This window comes from Mesocricetus auratus, unplaced genomic scaffold, assembly GCF_017639785.1.
Source record: "Mesocricetus auratus isolate SY011 unplaced genomic scaffold, BCM_Maur_2.0 Super-Scaffold_100014, whole genome shotgun sequence".
NCBI lineage: Eukaryota > Metazoa > Chordata > Mammalia > Rodentia > Cricetidae > Mesocricetus > Mesocricetus auratus.
The window spans coordinates 15,059,884-15,073,935 of NW_024429197.1; the positions used below are offsets into that span (position 1 = coordinate 15,059,884).

Sequence of the window (14,052 nt, forward strand, 5' to 3'; positions counted from 1 at the left end):
GCTGGGTTTGATCTGGAGACAAAACCCTCAGCCCAGTGCAACAGGTGTTATAGTTTGGTTCCCAGTGGAAGGAGGGGGAAAACCCTGTCTACCTCAAGGAGAATCGTGTGCTCCAACATGAGCACATGAGGCCCACCGGCCTGTTTTTGGAGGCTATCCCATGCACCCAGCTACCAGGAAAGTGAATCAGTTCTGAATGGAACTGCATGTGGGAGAGGGTGCCAGTGGCCTGTCACCTCAAACGTCTTCCATGGCCACTCATCCATTCGTATCCTTTTTTTTTTTTCTTAAGAAGTGTTCTGCCTACACATATGTCAGCTCACCAGAGGAGGGCACCAGATCTCACTATAGATGGTTGTGAGCCACCATGTGGTTGCTGGGAATTGAACTCAGGACCTCTGGAGAGCAAGCAGTGCTCTTAACCTCTGAGCCATCTCTCCAGCCCCTCCATTTGTATCTTACCAGTTTTCCATTCTTCCCTGCTTCCTCAGAGGCACCAGCCTCTCCCCGAATCTGATCTTGCCACAACTCCAACTCAGAGAGGAAGGCCAGCCTTGGTGCTGTCCTGCTGACTCACAGTCCACCAATTAAAGGAGGTCAGGAAAAACTGTAGGGACATGGGCAAGGCAGTGGATTCCCACTGTTAAGGGCAAAAAGACTGTGAGTTCCAAGCCATGGCAGAAGCAGACACAAGCGCAGGCTGGAAGATTACCAGGAAGGTAAAACCCCAGAGGCAAAGGGGTAGATGAGAGAAGAAACCAGAGGTCAACTCAAGATGCCTGGCTCAGGAAGATGCATGGCTGACAAAGTCATTCATTAAAGTGGGGCAAAATGAGTGTGGGGTGGTAAAACCACGGGGGCAGAGGGCAGGCACAGAAAGGACCACAGACAGGAAGAATTCCCCTTATGGTCTTTGAACACAGACGCTAAGTTGCTATGTGGGTCTGAAGAGTAGCGAGCAGTCTCTATTTTCTTCCAGAGACTTAATAGAGAGACAATCAGCATTCAGCATTCACATGAGGCAGTAAAAGCCCCAAGAACCAAGGAAATGGAGAATAAAAGCAGAGCCAGCCGAAGGGTAGGCAACACTGAGAAAGGTTTAAGTGGGAAAGAGAGATGAGGATCTTCAGACCAGAGTGGGGAGGCAGGCTGAAAGACAGTTAGAAGGTCAAGAGGCTTGCTGCAGCCAGACTAGTGATGATGGTCCAGAAGTCAAGAGAGCTGCCTGGAGTTGGTAAATAGGAAGTCACATGGTGCCCTAGGCTAGAGCACTTCCCCTGGGCTGAGGAGGGTGAAAGCCAGATGACAGGCACTGGGAAAGGACTTGGCAGACACTCTCACAGGAAGGCAGGCTGGGACAGGAGGGAGAGAGACAGGGTGAGAGCCAGAGGCGGATGCAGAGTCAGGGAAGGGTGTTAGTGTGTTTTTTAAGATTCACATCAAGTATGTTGCTAGGCTAGAGGAAACAGAGGGGCTGCCACACAAGGGTGGGGATGGGAGGGATAGGAGGGATGGAGTGCCCTGGGTAACACAGCACAGGATCTGCAGGGCCCTGCTGCCCACATTCAGTGACAAGGTGCATACACACGCCCATGAGTGTCTGCTTTTCCATGAAGCAAGGGACAAAGATGTTCAGAAAAGGTAGAGGTGACAGGGAAATACCCCAGAGATGTCAACAGTCTCAAGATGGAGTCTTGTGTCCAGAACGGAGCCAGGAGCAAGACACACCAGAAACAGAGACACGTGGGAGGGGCTGCTGAGGGCTAGAGCAAGAGGGAAGGAAGGTGGAGAATTGGTAAGGTTCTGGGTTGGAAATCTGATCTTTCTCTCTTCAAAGCCATCAGTTACTTTTTACTGAAGCTAACATCTACATTAGCAGTTCACTATAATGGGCTTTCAGATCAACCCTTCAGGAATAATCCAGTCTTCCTGGCACGTAGTCTCAGGAGAGCACATCCTCACTCCGTATCTGAAGCATCCCCTGCTCCCTTGTCCCACCTCTGGACAACCCTTCCCCGGGGAGTATTCATCACACAGAAAACGAAGAGAAACCATTCTTGCTCTGGAAAGCAGAGCCCAGGGTGTCCAGGTTGAGTTGACAACCACCTGATGAGCAGTCATTCATTCACTAAGCACTTGCTGGGCACCTACCAGGCTACAGACAATGTCCCAGGTATCGGGGACAATGGTGTAAACCAAAGGTTCAAAGCCCATTTTCAGTGGGCAAGAACACCTGCTAGGCACTTGTCAAGCATGGATATTCACAAGCACGACAGCGAAGATGTAATCTCAACCCATTTTACCAGTGCAACTGAGGACCAGGGTAAACCAGAGCCAGGCTTCACCCACTGCTGACTTTCAGTCTGAAGTTTGTGCTCGGAGAATGTAACACCTGGCACTCTCAGATTCTTGAGGGGTTGTAAATTACCTATGGATCTTGCTAAAATGGAGATTCTGACTATAGGTAGAGTGGAACCTAGGGAGATGAATTTCTAAGAAATTTCCTAGTGCCTTAGGGTGTGTTGCCAGTCAGTCTACTGTCTCTCGAGTACCTATTCTCCAGACTCACTAGCCTCTGCCCTACTTCCTGAATGACTGAATAAATGTATGGTAGGTGGATGAGTGGGTAGATGGATGGATGGACAGATAGATGAGTAGAAGGATGAGTGAGTGGATGGATAGATGGATGGATGGATGCGTAGATGGGTGGATAGAAATATTGACAGATGCTATCCCTGAGTCACCTATTATCTGTAGACTTCTGGTTTTAGCACTTCTATTTGTATAACTGACCATTTACCTCAGCTTCCCTGGCTTTTCTCAGAAAGTTCTAAATGCTCTGGGCTAGGGCTCCTCTTCTCTGGTGACTTCTTCCCATGGAGTAGGTCCTTGCCCATCCAGGGAGACTTACCTGAAGACTGGCCTTGGCTGGACCATCTGGAGTTTCCTCCTACAGCCTCCCATGTTGCCTCCCACCCGCACATCTGAGGAAAACACCACGTAGGTGCTATTGTCTGCTTTTCAACAAACATTGAATCTAGGATAGTGGGAATTCATACACAAGGAAAATTGTGAATCAAGCGTCCAGAGTGTCCTGAGATGTCACCTAACAAATCCAGGCTGGGGGAAGGACTTGGTGATTGAGGAGTTCCCACACCACAGGGCTTATGCGAGTACTGCAGGAATGCTGAACTTGCCCAGTCTCCTCTGGGGGATGCGCACCTCATTAACACAAGCTGTCACCCTGATAATCACCTCTGGGATACAGTAGCCCCATGAACAGTGCTGGGGCTGATAAGAAAGGTGAGTCAGGGAGGCAGAAAGTAGGGGAAACCAGTGCAGATGGGAAGGCTACCGCAAGGACGACAAGGACCCTCCTAGGTTCCTTTGAGGACAGGATCACAGAGATGTGACCACTGTGTGAGAGGGTAGAGGTTGATCTTCAGTAAGCTTCACCTTCGCTCCTCCAGGGGAGCTGGACACCTGAGTGGCTCCTGGACAGACACGGACAGAGTAGGTCAAGGTAAACACATTCAAAATTCAGGGATCCTAGATCCTCATTCTGAAGTTGAGAAACAGGTGGGGACTTGATCTCTTAACCAGAAGCTGTGCACTGGCTGAGCCTATGGGCTTTTGGACTAAAATCTCAAGTTCAGACTCTCCCTTCCTGCCTGTGTGGACTTGAACAAGTAGCCAAATCTTCTCAAGCCTCAATTTGCCCAACTACAAAAAGACCCCTCTTAGGAGTGTTGTAAGGTGTAAGGGAGAAATGTGCAGCCCTCAGTATGACAGTTCCATTAGGAACAGCTTTGGAGAGACAATTACAATGCATAGGGAGGGGTGCAAATGTAACAACCCCCAAAACAGCCGGCTACTCAAACATACAGCTCTGTATCCTTGGTACCAACTAGTCACCTGCTCACGCCTGAAGAATCTGCGAGGTGAAGAAGGCCATCCACTTCCTTGCTTTACTTAAAGCCTCCTGAGCCCTGGGTACCTTGTGACTGTCCTTCAGAAGTGACTTTGGTTTGAAGTGGCATTTGCATCTGTGTCCTCAGCTCAGGGTCACTGTACTTGGTTCTCAATTAATGTTCTAGTGAGCCAGCCCTTGGGTCATAAGCCGATGGAGCAAGCAAAGGTCTTAAAACCCTGCTAGCTGGCAGAGCTGTTTGAGCTGCACAGGGACTTGAGTAGAGCCCAAGGAAGAGGTCCTGGGTTCAAGTTCAGGAAGAAGCACTGAATGGTGTGGGTTGAGTAGACAGAAAGATGACCTCCACAAGACTGAGGGTCTTGATGTCCAGTGAGGCAAAGAACTGGGAGAGAGGGGTTACCAGAAAGGAAAGAGAAGAAGGGAAGAAAAGAGCAAGGCAGAAACCAAACAGAATGGTGCCCATAGCTCGCCCGGATGAGGTTAAATATGTAGTCCCTCCACAAAAGTGGAAACTGTGAAATGCTTTGCTAAACCAGCCCCAGCAGGCAGGTGCTCCATTGTCGTTTTTCTCTGGTAATGAAAATTTTGTAACACTCATACAGAGGTAGCACAGTGACATAGGATCCAGGATCCAGGGAGTGGCTTTTATAGGCTTTTGACAGATCCTTCAGGTCCAGGAGTCCGAGGCACAGGGCAGAGACATAGTAGGTACAGGGGTCTCTGAACTCCTCCCAGCTTCTCTCTCTCTATGATCCTTTAGCACCTGTGTTCCCCAGACGACCCTACCCTCACTCTTCCTTAAACCTTAATTAGACTTTGTTGGATATTTAACCACATCAAAGAGAAAAATTAACTAACACAAGGCACAGTTCAACATCATTAAAATATTTGTATATATGCTATCATAGCCAGCACTTATTTACTCCTTATCTGTTCACATACATTAAGGTTGTTTCCACCTTTTCCTGTGAAAAATGATGACATCAACATGTGTAAGGTTACTGAAGCCCACCTAAGGGTCTGGAACTCTGCAAAACATTGGGCCAGGTAGGACTGGGAACCTGCCTGTCCCCAAGCTCACCAACACTCTCAGATTTCTCAGCTCCTGCCATCCTTAAAACATGCTAAAGCTGAGGATGTAACTCAGTTGCTATAATGCTCATTTAGTATGCAAGAAGCTCTGTGCTCAATTCCCAGCTGATAAACCAGGCATGATAGTATATGCCTATAATCCCAGATTTTGGGCAGTCAGGGCAGAGAGATTAGAAGTTCAAAGTCATCTTAGGAAGCAAGTTCAAGGCTAGGCGGGGATATATGAAACACTGCCCTCAAAATGTTTTTAAAAAAAAAGCGATGTGTCAGACTGAGTCAGAGTGAAATGACTTTCTCCAAAGAAAGAGGAGGCAAACAAGAGCGAAGATCTTCAAACTATACAGAATGGAAATCAACCCCTCAAAATTTAAGTAACAATTTAATTTAGGGAGCTGGAGAGATGGCTCAGCAGTTAAGAGCACTGGCTGCTCTTCCAAAGGACACAGGTTTGATTCCCAGTAGCAGTGTGGTAGCTCACAACTGTCTGTAACTTCAGTTCCAGCGGATCTAACACTCTCTCCTAGCCTCTACAGGCACCATGGGCACATGTGCACAGACATACATATAGGCAAAACACACGTCCACATCCACATAAAGTAAGAATAATAAATAAATCCAGAGAGAGAGAGAGGATCCAATTTAGCTATGTGGCTAGGTCTCATGGTATAGGTCTATAATCCCAACTATCAGAAGCCTGAGACAGGAGGATCACAAATTCAAGATCTGTCTGGGCAACTTAGATCCTGTCGCAAAGTACTCAAAGTAAAACATGAAAGGGGGAGGGGGCTGGAAATGGAGCTAAGTGGGAGAGTTATTACCCAGAATATCAGAGTTCAGTTCCCAACTTTACAAAAACTAACATAATTTTTAAAGTACACGAGGAATGTGGATGAGCAAGTCACAAAAAGAAAAATCCCAAGAGCTGGCAAGCACATAGTAAGACTTTCAAAGTGACTAATAATCAGACAACGCAACAGTTACTAAAACAGTGATTTGTCCCTTTAAGCTCATACCAAAGGCAGAATCAGAAAAGTGGGTAATAATATTGAAGAAGACATTGGGAAGCAGAGACTCTGGGTACTTAAAGTAGACCCAGGTCCTGGCATATCAGTTGCTACAAAACACCGTGGGGGTGGATGTATAGAAAATTAGCCTACTACTGGGGACCCCAGGCTCCCATTCATAATGACAGAGTTATCATCAAACAGGGTCCCAAGAAAACCTGTAGGAGATATGGAAGGTACAAGGAGGTTCTTCAGCACCTTGTGCATGGTCAGAGGTCAAAGAAGGCAGGGATGGTGGATGGGTGCAGAAAAATAATAATATAACAGATAAATAACTCCTAATGTGGCACTGTCTTAGCAACCCAGGTCCTAGGTCTGACACATAGAAGGAGCCCAGTGGGCTCTCTTTTTCTTTTTCTTGTTTCTCTTTGCTTGTTTTTCGAGACAAAACTCTCTGTATAACAGCTCTGGCTGTCCTGGAACTTGCTTTGTAGACCTGGCCAGCCTTGAACTCACAAAGATCCACCTGCCTCTACCTCCCTGAATACTGGGATTAAAGGTGTCCATCCGGATCTTCAAACCATGGTGTTGGGTAAATCAACTAGGAGCCTCTCCCAGACAGACTCACAGAGTGCTGCTGCTAGGAGTCAGGGGTGTGGGGGCTGCACACAGGAAGTCTGGTGAGCTGTGGAGAGAGGTAAGATCTTTCTCCTTTCTCAGTTATGAGGAACAGTTGTGCTGGCTTTACAGCAGGGAGGGGTAGGTGAGGGATGGATGCTGAGGTCACCCACTACTCTGAGCACCCCAAGGCACAGGCAAGCAAACACTGAGCAAAGCTGCCAGTGCCTCACTTTTAGAAACTCGCATGCATCAGCCTAACCACTGGGCAGAGCTCACACTGCGAACTTCTGGGTTCTAGCGTAACAATTCTGGCTTCAGCTTCTAAGTCCATCCTGGCATAGACAGGCTTGCTGTTGTTCCCATTGTACAGGCAAGGAAACCGAGACCAAAGTTAAAGACAAGAAATTATTCTCATTTTCCCATGGTCACACAGGTTGTGAGAGGCCACATGGGAGCTAGAAGACTCCTTGGCCATACAATGCCTTTCCTTGGTCACTCTGCTGTGAGCCAACCTTCAAGGACTGCACACATGACAGGGACCAGGAAGCAGAACCACACAGGCCCTTAGGAAGCCAGGGTGTTATTGTGGAGGTGACTATTTTACGCTGGGAACAGTTTAAGGGGGAAATAAACCATTACATTTTTACCTCCTCCTTGCCATAATGTATTGGACACACCCACTGGTCCCCAATGCTGCCAATCTCTGTGCTTCTGTTCATCTTTGACCTCCACTCCTCACGGGGTGCTGCATGACTGTTGGTGGGACTCAGGCTGGGGTGAGGGTAGGGCCAAGAGACAGGCAGCATTGAAGAGACAAACTTCCAGATGCCTGCATCAATTCTACCACACTCGCTCATATCAGAAAGTGTCATCAATCACGCCACACAAAATGCTGGCATGCCCTGTGATAACACACTCCACCATGGTCTAAATTTCAGCCTCCACTGGCCTTCTCCTTTCAAAGTTACAACCGTCCCACTTGCTTACTTCCAATCAATAAGTAGATGTGGCTACTTAATAATGGAACTTACTCGGTTTTTCTATCTGAAAACCTAGAAGATGGATTTGATTCCTGTGTTGAAATTTCTGGATGATAATTGCACTTGACTAAGTCTGAAGGAGACACTGGCTGGGAAAAGGGCTCTTTGTGCTGCAATGTGAGCCCTAGACCACACAGAGAGTCTCAAATAAACTTCTAAGAGTTACTTGGCACTCTCAGTAATTTACCTATGTTATTTTTAGCATCACAAAAAATCCTTATGATGATGATTATTTCTAGGAGAGGGCTGACATCCCCATAGAGATCAACTCAGTTTCAGATTTTCCAATGATATAGCAACAGACAGGTGGAGAGGAAAATGGGGTCTTCAGTGGGAAACCTCTCCCCAACAAGGAGAGTCATGAGACAAGTGACCCCCCCTGGCCCACCCAGGCCTTAGATTCCCACCCAGGCTCAAGAACAGACACAAGGGCTTTCTGTGACCTGGACTTGGCATGAGTGGCCTTTATACTTCTGGCTCATGACAGATGGCATCCCTCTGATATGGCTCCTGGTGGTGGCCACCCAAGACTCTCCCAGAGAATGCCCCATTATAGTTGGATAGGGAAACTCGCTGCATTTTAGAATCCATGCCATGTGGGAAAAGAAGGTGCATCCAGGGATTTGTTACACTGAAAACTTCACAGTCCAGGCAAGAAGCTGACTGAAGTTCAAGGAGTCTTGGGGAAGAAGACGAAGGTCCTACTCTCACATGACTGACATAAGAGAGACATGAGCAGCACCCACACCAGAGCTTTCCCTAGACAAGGGTCTGAGGCTTAGCAGCAAAGTGACTTTGCAGTCATCTCTGAGACATTTGCACTGAAGATGGAGGAATCATTACTTTTTTGATGACTAAAAGTTTGGGGTCCAGGGCAGAAGGATTGCAAATGCCTGACACCTCCTTGGTCCCCTGAGATAAATGGCATCTGAAGGAATGTGTACCCTTACCTCAAGTTAGGTAGACCTGGGTTCAAACTATGCCTGGGCCACTGCTGTGCAAACTGATTTAATACATGTCAGAGATCGAGAATATGCCAGGGAGGTCTCAGTGAACCTTTGCCACAGGTGTCGCTCCCTTGGCTGTCCAGACAACTTTCTGAGAACCCTAGCTTGAAGAATACATGTTAAAGGCACACAGCCTCCCTGGCTGGCTCCTTTGTCCTCCACATTGCTGCTGGGACCTACCTTACCCTTTAAGCAGGTACAGCCCAAGTCAGCTATCTTTATCTTTTGGAATCTTATCCATAACACTGGAATGACTTGTCGCTTTGGAGGTGGGGACCCTGTGCCTTAAAGAGCCCTGAAGATTGGCCTGGTCTCCAGGAGCATGCGTTCTGCTGAGCAATCAGATTCCCTGACTCCTGCTGGTGTGACAGTGACAATGATGTGGGTAAGCCAGGCAAAGAAGGCACTGCTGCCAAAGCCACCTGCTGGAGTCTTCTGGACCAACAGAGCCCATCAGTGTATCAGACCCTGCATACTAGTTTTCCAGTCCCCTAGATTCAACAAGGCCATACAAGTCACCAGCCAGGGAAAGGGCCAGCATTGCCTATTGTACTGTATTCAGCTTGGTTGTTTTTTGTTTTGTTTTGTTCTTTTGTTGGTTTTGTTTTGTTTTGTTTTACCATGAGCCCACAAATAAGCTGTAAATGAGATTCCAAGTACATCTTGGTGACCAAGCAGTTAATTGTTTTTCCTTCAGCATTACCCTGTTGGGGGTCTAGGGGTGTTGAGGACTTGTTGCATTGCTTCTAGAATCTAGGACACTGGTTCATCAACCTGTAACATTTAGTTGTAGAGCAAAAACAACTGAGGTCGGAACTTGGTGTCTGTCACTATGTTACCTCTGCAAACCAGCTGGCTTCCTTGGTCCCTAAAACTCAGTTTTGCTTCATCAATCCTGGAAAACTAACCATCCAAGGAAAAGAATACAAAAACCATCTGCTGGTGGAACAGCTGTCCATCAGACACTAGCTCTATGCTGAGCAGTGGTGTAGCTGTGCTGGGGCTACCAAGAGAAATAAAACACTGTTTCTGTCTCCAGAAAGCTCATAGTTTAGTAGTTGAGGCAGACAAACGCTTACATTTATTTGGTACCATACATAAAGGAACACTGGGTCTGTTTGGTACAAGAGGCAGACTGAAAGTCAGTTCTTAAGTAACAACCAATGCAAAAGACAACGACTACAATTTATTTTTTTAAGCATAAAGGTGAGGGCACAGAAGAAAATAGGAACTCTGTACATGTACAGTGTAATATCTGTTCTATTTGTAATTACTCTTTGAGGACTCTTTGAGAAGGGGCATCCCGTCTTTTGAAAATGTAGTTTCTCAATGCAGAGAAAAGCAGCTGTGCTTGAGAAAAACTGGGGGTGTCCAAATGCAGACCTCAATGGCCAATGATGCAGATAACGCAGAAGGAGATGAGGGCCCCCCTAAGGATCTGGGCTGGGTAACTGAGCAGTTTGGGGTGGGAGGGTGGCAAATATGATTGCAATTACCTTAGGAAGGAAGCATGAAGGTAAGGTGCCCAGAGGGCAGGTGGAGGCGCAGGCTATATGGACTGGGTATATCTTTGTACAAGGAGACAGTTAGCAGGACCACTCTGTCTGGAAGCTTCGAGTAGTGTCAGAGGACAGGCATGAGCTCACCAGGAGAGTGGGGACAGGTTGAGTAAAGTGATGGCTGCAGGACACCATACTTCAGGAAGGAAGCTGGGTGTTACAGACTGGGAGGCAATGAAATATAAAATCCCAAAAGTCAAAAAATGTCAGGCTGCAGGGAGTGACTGGGAGAAGGGGAAGTGAATGAATTTCCCCCTTTGAAGCGAGGTTAGGGCAATGGGAAGGTAGTTCAATGAGGTCAGGAAGGCCAAGTGTTTTATGGTGTGTTTTATGTGAGTGATACACTTACTTTCAGGCCAAGGGTAAGCGGGTTTCAAAGAGGGAGAATAACTAATGGAAAATAGAAGGGGCAGGTAACTAATGAGAGGCTTTTTGGAGGCTGGGGTCCGAGATGGGATGCGGCCCAGGAAGGATGAAGTGGAAGGAAATAGGCAACACACACACACACACACACACACACACACACACACACACACACACACTCCAACTTATGGACCTACCCAAGAGACAACGACAAATGGATCTTAACAAGGCAGCCTTCCAGCAATGCTGAACACTGTGCAGGCCCGGGTGAGTCGGCCTTTTTCTCTCCCTAGGGGCATGGCATGCTCAAGGGGGCAGGGACAAACCTAGCGAGAAAAATAAATTCAGCAATCCCCAACGAGACGCTCGCCTGGACAACAATCCAATGGTCTCTATAGCAAGTAACAACGGAGCCCACAGCCCATGTGAGAAGTCTTGGTGACTAGAAGCTTTGGTGTGAGCAGCTTCCCAGTGGGTGTGGGTGTGTGAGAGGCCAAAGCTGAGAGGCACGCGCACCACGGGCGCCCCTCTCTGGGTGTCAGTGGCTATGACTCCTTAGGTGAACTGAGAAAGTCCGGTCAAGAAGGGATAGACAGACAGGACTGTCTTGGGGAGCCCTCCCTGACAGGGAACCCTAACATTGAGTGACTAAGGGATGGATGACAAGGTCTGAGTTTGCAAGATACTGGAGGCCAGAGAGGGCCCGAGAGTTTTACCACTTACTCACTAAACAACCATGGGAGAGGCGCACTTTCCAAGAAGCAGCAGGGTTTGGGGATGGCCCAGGCCAAGGCTTGAGAGGCTCAACCTGTGGTTTTAAAATACCAAGCAAACAAGCAACAACAACAAACGCACTGCTACTCAATTCCTGAGTGTCCGGGTTCCAGGCCCAAGCATCAGGTGCTTGGGGTTTTCTTCCCCAGCCGTGTCAGCATCCAGCGAAGTGAAAATGCAGCTCGGGGCATCCCTGTTTGGACCGGTCCCCTCACCGAAACAGGGAACTTTCTATAGGTTGTTGCTAAGCTTCAGAAGGTGCCGTGGGAAAAGTAGGAGAGGACCAGTTGAAACCAGTAACCTCTAGTGTGATTGGGTTCACTAAAAGGTCCATGCGCACATCCCCCCAGCCCCAGTGTAAACTGCAGGCAGTCATCATCCTGAAGTCCCGGGACTTTCAGCACCCTTCAAGTCTGTCCCGGCTGACTTAACAAGACCGGGTCCTACCACCAGCGCCACGGTTGCCGCAGCCCAGGCGTTCGGCTGCAGCAGGGCGCGGGAAAGGGCACTTTGGCGCGGAGTGGGAACCGAGCAAGGGGGATGTGTCGGCGCGGACCCTGGCAGCGACATTCCCCTTCCTCCCTCCCAACCCCGCACGACCCCCGCCCGCCTCCACCTCCGGTGGTTCAGCCCCCCTCCAACCCACCACATGAGCCCTTCAAGAAAGACTGCACCGGGACCCCCGACCTGGGCGCGCGCCTACCTACATCCCACCCCCAGCCGGAGCACCCAGGTGGGGGGAGGGCGTGTGAGGAAGGGGGTGGTGACCGCAGTCTCTGGGCTGCTTGGGCGGGGGCAAGAGCTTTGGTTGGAGAAAATGGGCGGGGGCAAGGAAAGGCAGACCCTGCAGACGCGGAGGGGGCGCGCCGAGCCTCTCCTACCCCCGGGACGGGCGTGCCAGGCATAATGGGGGAGCGAATAGGGGAGTAGGGTTCCGGGAAAGTTTATACCGGAAAAGCCTGGCACCTTGGGGACCTGGGAGGCTGGAGAAACTGAAGCCACAATCCAGGTGCCCCGCAACACGGGGAGGGGATGTCTTGTCTCCCAGGCCCCACACACCGGCCGGATCCGGCCAAGTTGCGGCTGGGGTTGGGGACGTCCATGAGGGTAGAGGTGAGGACGTGGTCGAAGATGGAGTGGAGGATCTAGGCAGACAGAGGCGAAGATGAGAAGCAGGGTGGGTAATCGGGAGGAGGAAGCCAAGCCGGGGTGGGGGAAGGGACTGGGACCGCGTCGAGGTTGGGTGGGCTCGGGTGGGGCGCGCAGCGCGGCCGGACTCACCCGCGGCAGCCGAGGCACTGAGCAACCCCCAGCCCAGCAGCAGCAGTAGTGGCGGCGGCGGCGGCGGCGGCGGCGGTGGTGGCGGCGGGCGGCCCCAGCGACTCCCGGTGCCCGGCACAAGCGCCCAAATCCCGGTTTCGCCGCGAGTCCTCCCTGCCGGGCAGCCGCAACATCCCTGCTCCGGTGCCCGCGAGCGCGGCATGGCGCGGCCGGCAGCCCGAGGGAGAGGCTCCGCTCGCCGCCGAGGAGAAAGGAGGTCAGAAGAGCTCTGAAGCTTTTTTTTTTTTTTTTTCCTGCTCCGGGAGAAAAAAAAAAAAAATCCCGGTACGCGGGAGCCCTGAGCTTCTGCGGCTGGAATGAACCAAGTGTCCGCCCGGCCGGGGAGAGGCGCGCTGCGCTCTCGGAAATGACTCGCTCCAATCCTGCTTCGCGGGGTTCGCGCCGGGGGGCGGGGGGGTGAATTATCCCCGGATTAATCACTCCGGAGCCGCTTCTCCGCGGCTCCAAATGCTGGGGGTGGAGGCGCAGCTAAGGAAAAAAAAACGGCGGGGGGAGTATTCAGCGCCACCTGCACCTCCAGATAAACCGCAAATTACATCTAAAGGGCTGTTTATTCCTATTTGTTTTACAATTGACCAGTTTCTTTTAAGTTCAATCCTCCAGCTTTCATTTATAAAAATCACCATTAATACTCTGCCTCCCGCGTACACACACATACACACGCATAGAGACACACACTCGCACACACAGGCACATACACGCCTCCTCCACGTTTGAAAAACGGGAATGCTGTCTGGGGAAAGGTAACCAAAGAAGATCGCAGTTCCCTGAGTCGTGGCTCTTAAGAGATAATTTTGGGTACTGGCTTTGAACTTGCAGTCTCCGGGCTGGGGAGGACACTCTGGAGTAGATCATCCCAAGAGATGGGTGCGTGGACATAGAGGGAGGCAGGGTTAAGAATTGAAGAGTGGGTGGAAAGGGGTGAAGGGTCTGTCCCTTTCACTCGGTCCAGAGCAGTCCTACCCCTGGCCTAAGACAAAATCGCAGGTATGTATACTAGGTTGGGGCGGGGGTATGAGGTTGGTGGAAGGACTGTGTTAAGACTTATTTGTACAATTTATCCTCAGATTTAAACGATTGGGCCCTGCTTATCCCACACATCCTCCCAATCAGGGCCCCAAACCAGATGAGTTTCTCCCAAGGAAGTGAACCCTTTTCTTCCTCAGGCTGGTAGCCGCTGCCTTCAGACCTCAAGGGCTCCGCGTAGGTCCCCGCCCCATCCCCCACCGCGCCTCGGCAGCAATCTCAGTCTGGTCTACCCTAGGCTGCTCTGCCAGTCACGATGGCTCCTTCGTTGTCAACGCCAAACTCTTGCCTAGG

At 50.0% G+C, this 14,052-nt stretch overlaps 1 protein-coding gene across 3 annotated transcripts in view; it reads right to left on the reverse strand.

Annotated features, from left to right (window-relative positions):
• Csmd2 (CUB and Sushi multiple domains 2) overlaps positions 1 to 13,037 on the reverse strand; it is a 558,343-nt gene extending 545,306 nt beyond the window's left edge. For 2 of the 3 annotated variants that reach the window (XM_040756596.1, XM_040756595.1), the window contains exon 1: positions 12,673 to 13,037. In XM_040756596.1, coding sequence (XP_040612530.1) covers positions 12,673 to 12,874 — 202 coding nt within the window. In that variant the 5' untranslated portion in view covers positions 12,875 to 13,037. The remainder of the gene's footprint in view (positions 1 to 12,672) is intronic. The other variant, XM_040756597.1, reaches the window with a different exon arrangement.
• Positions 13,038 to 14,052: the final 1,015 nt, after the last annotated feature.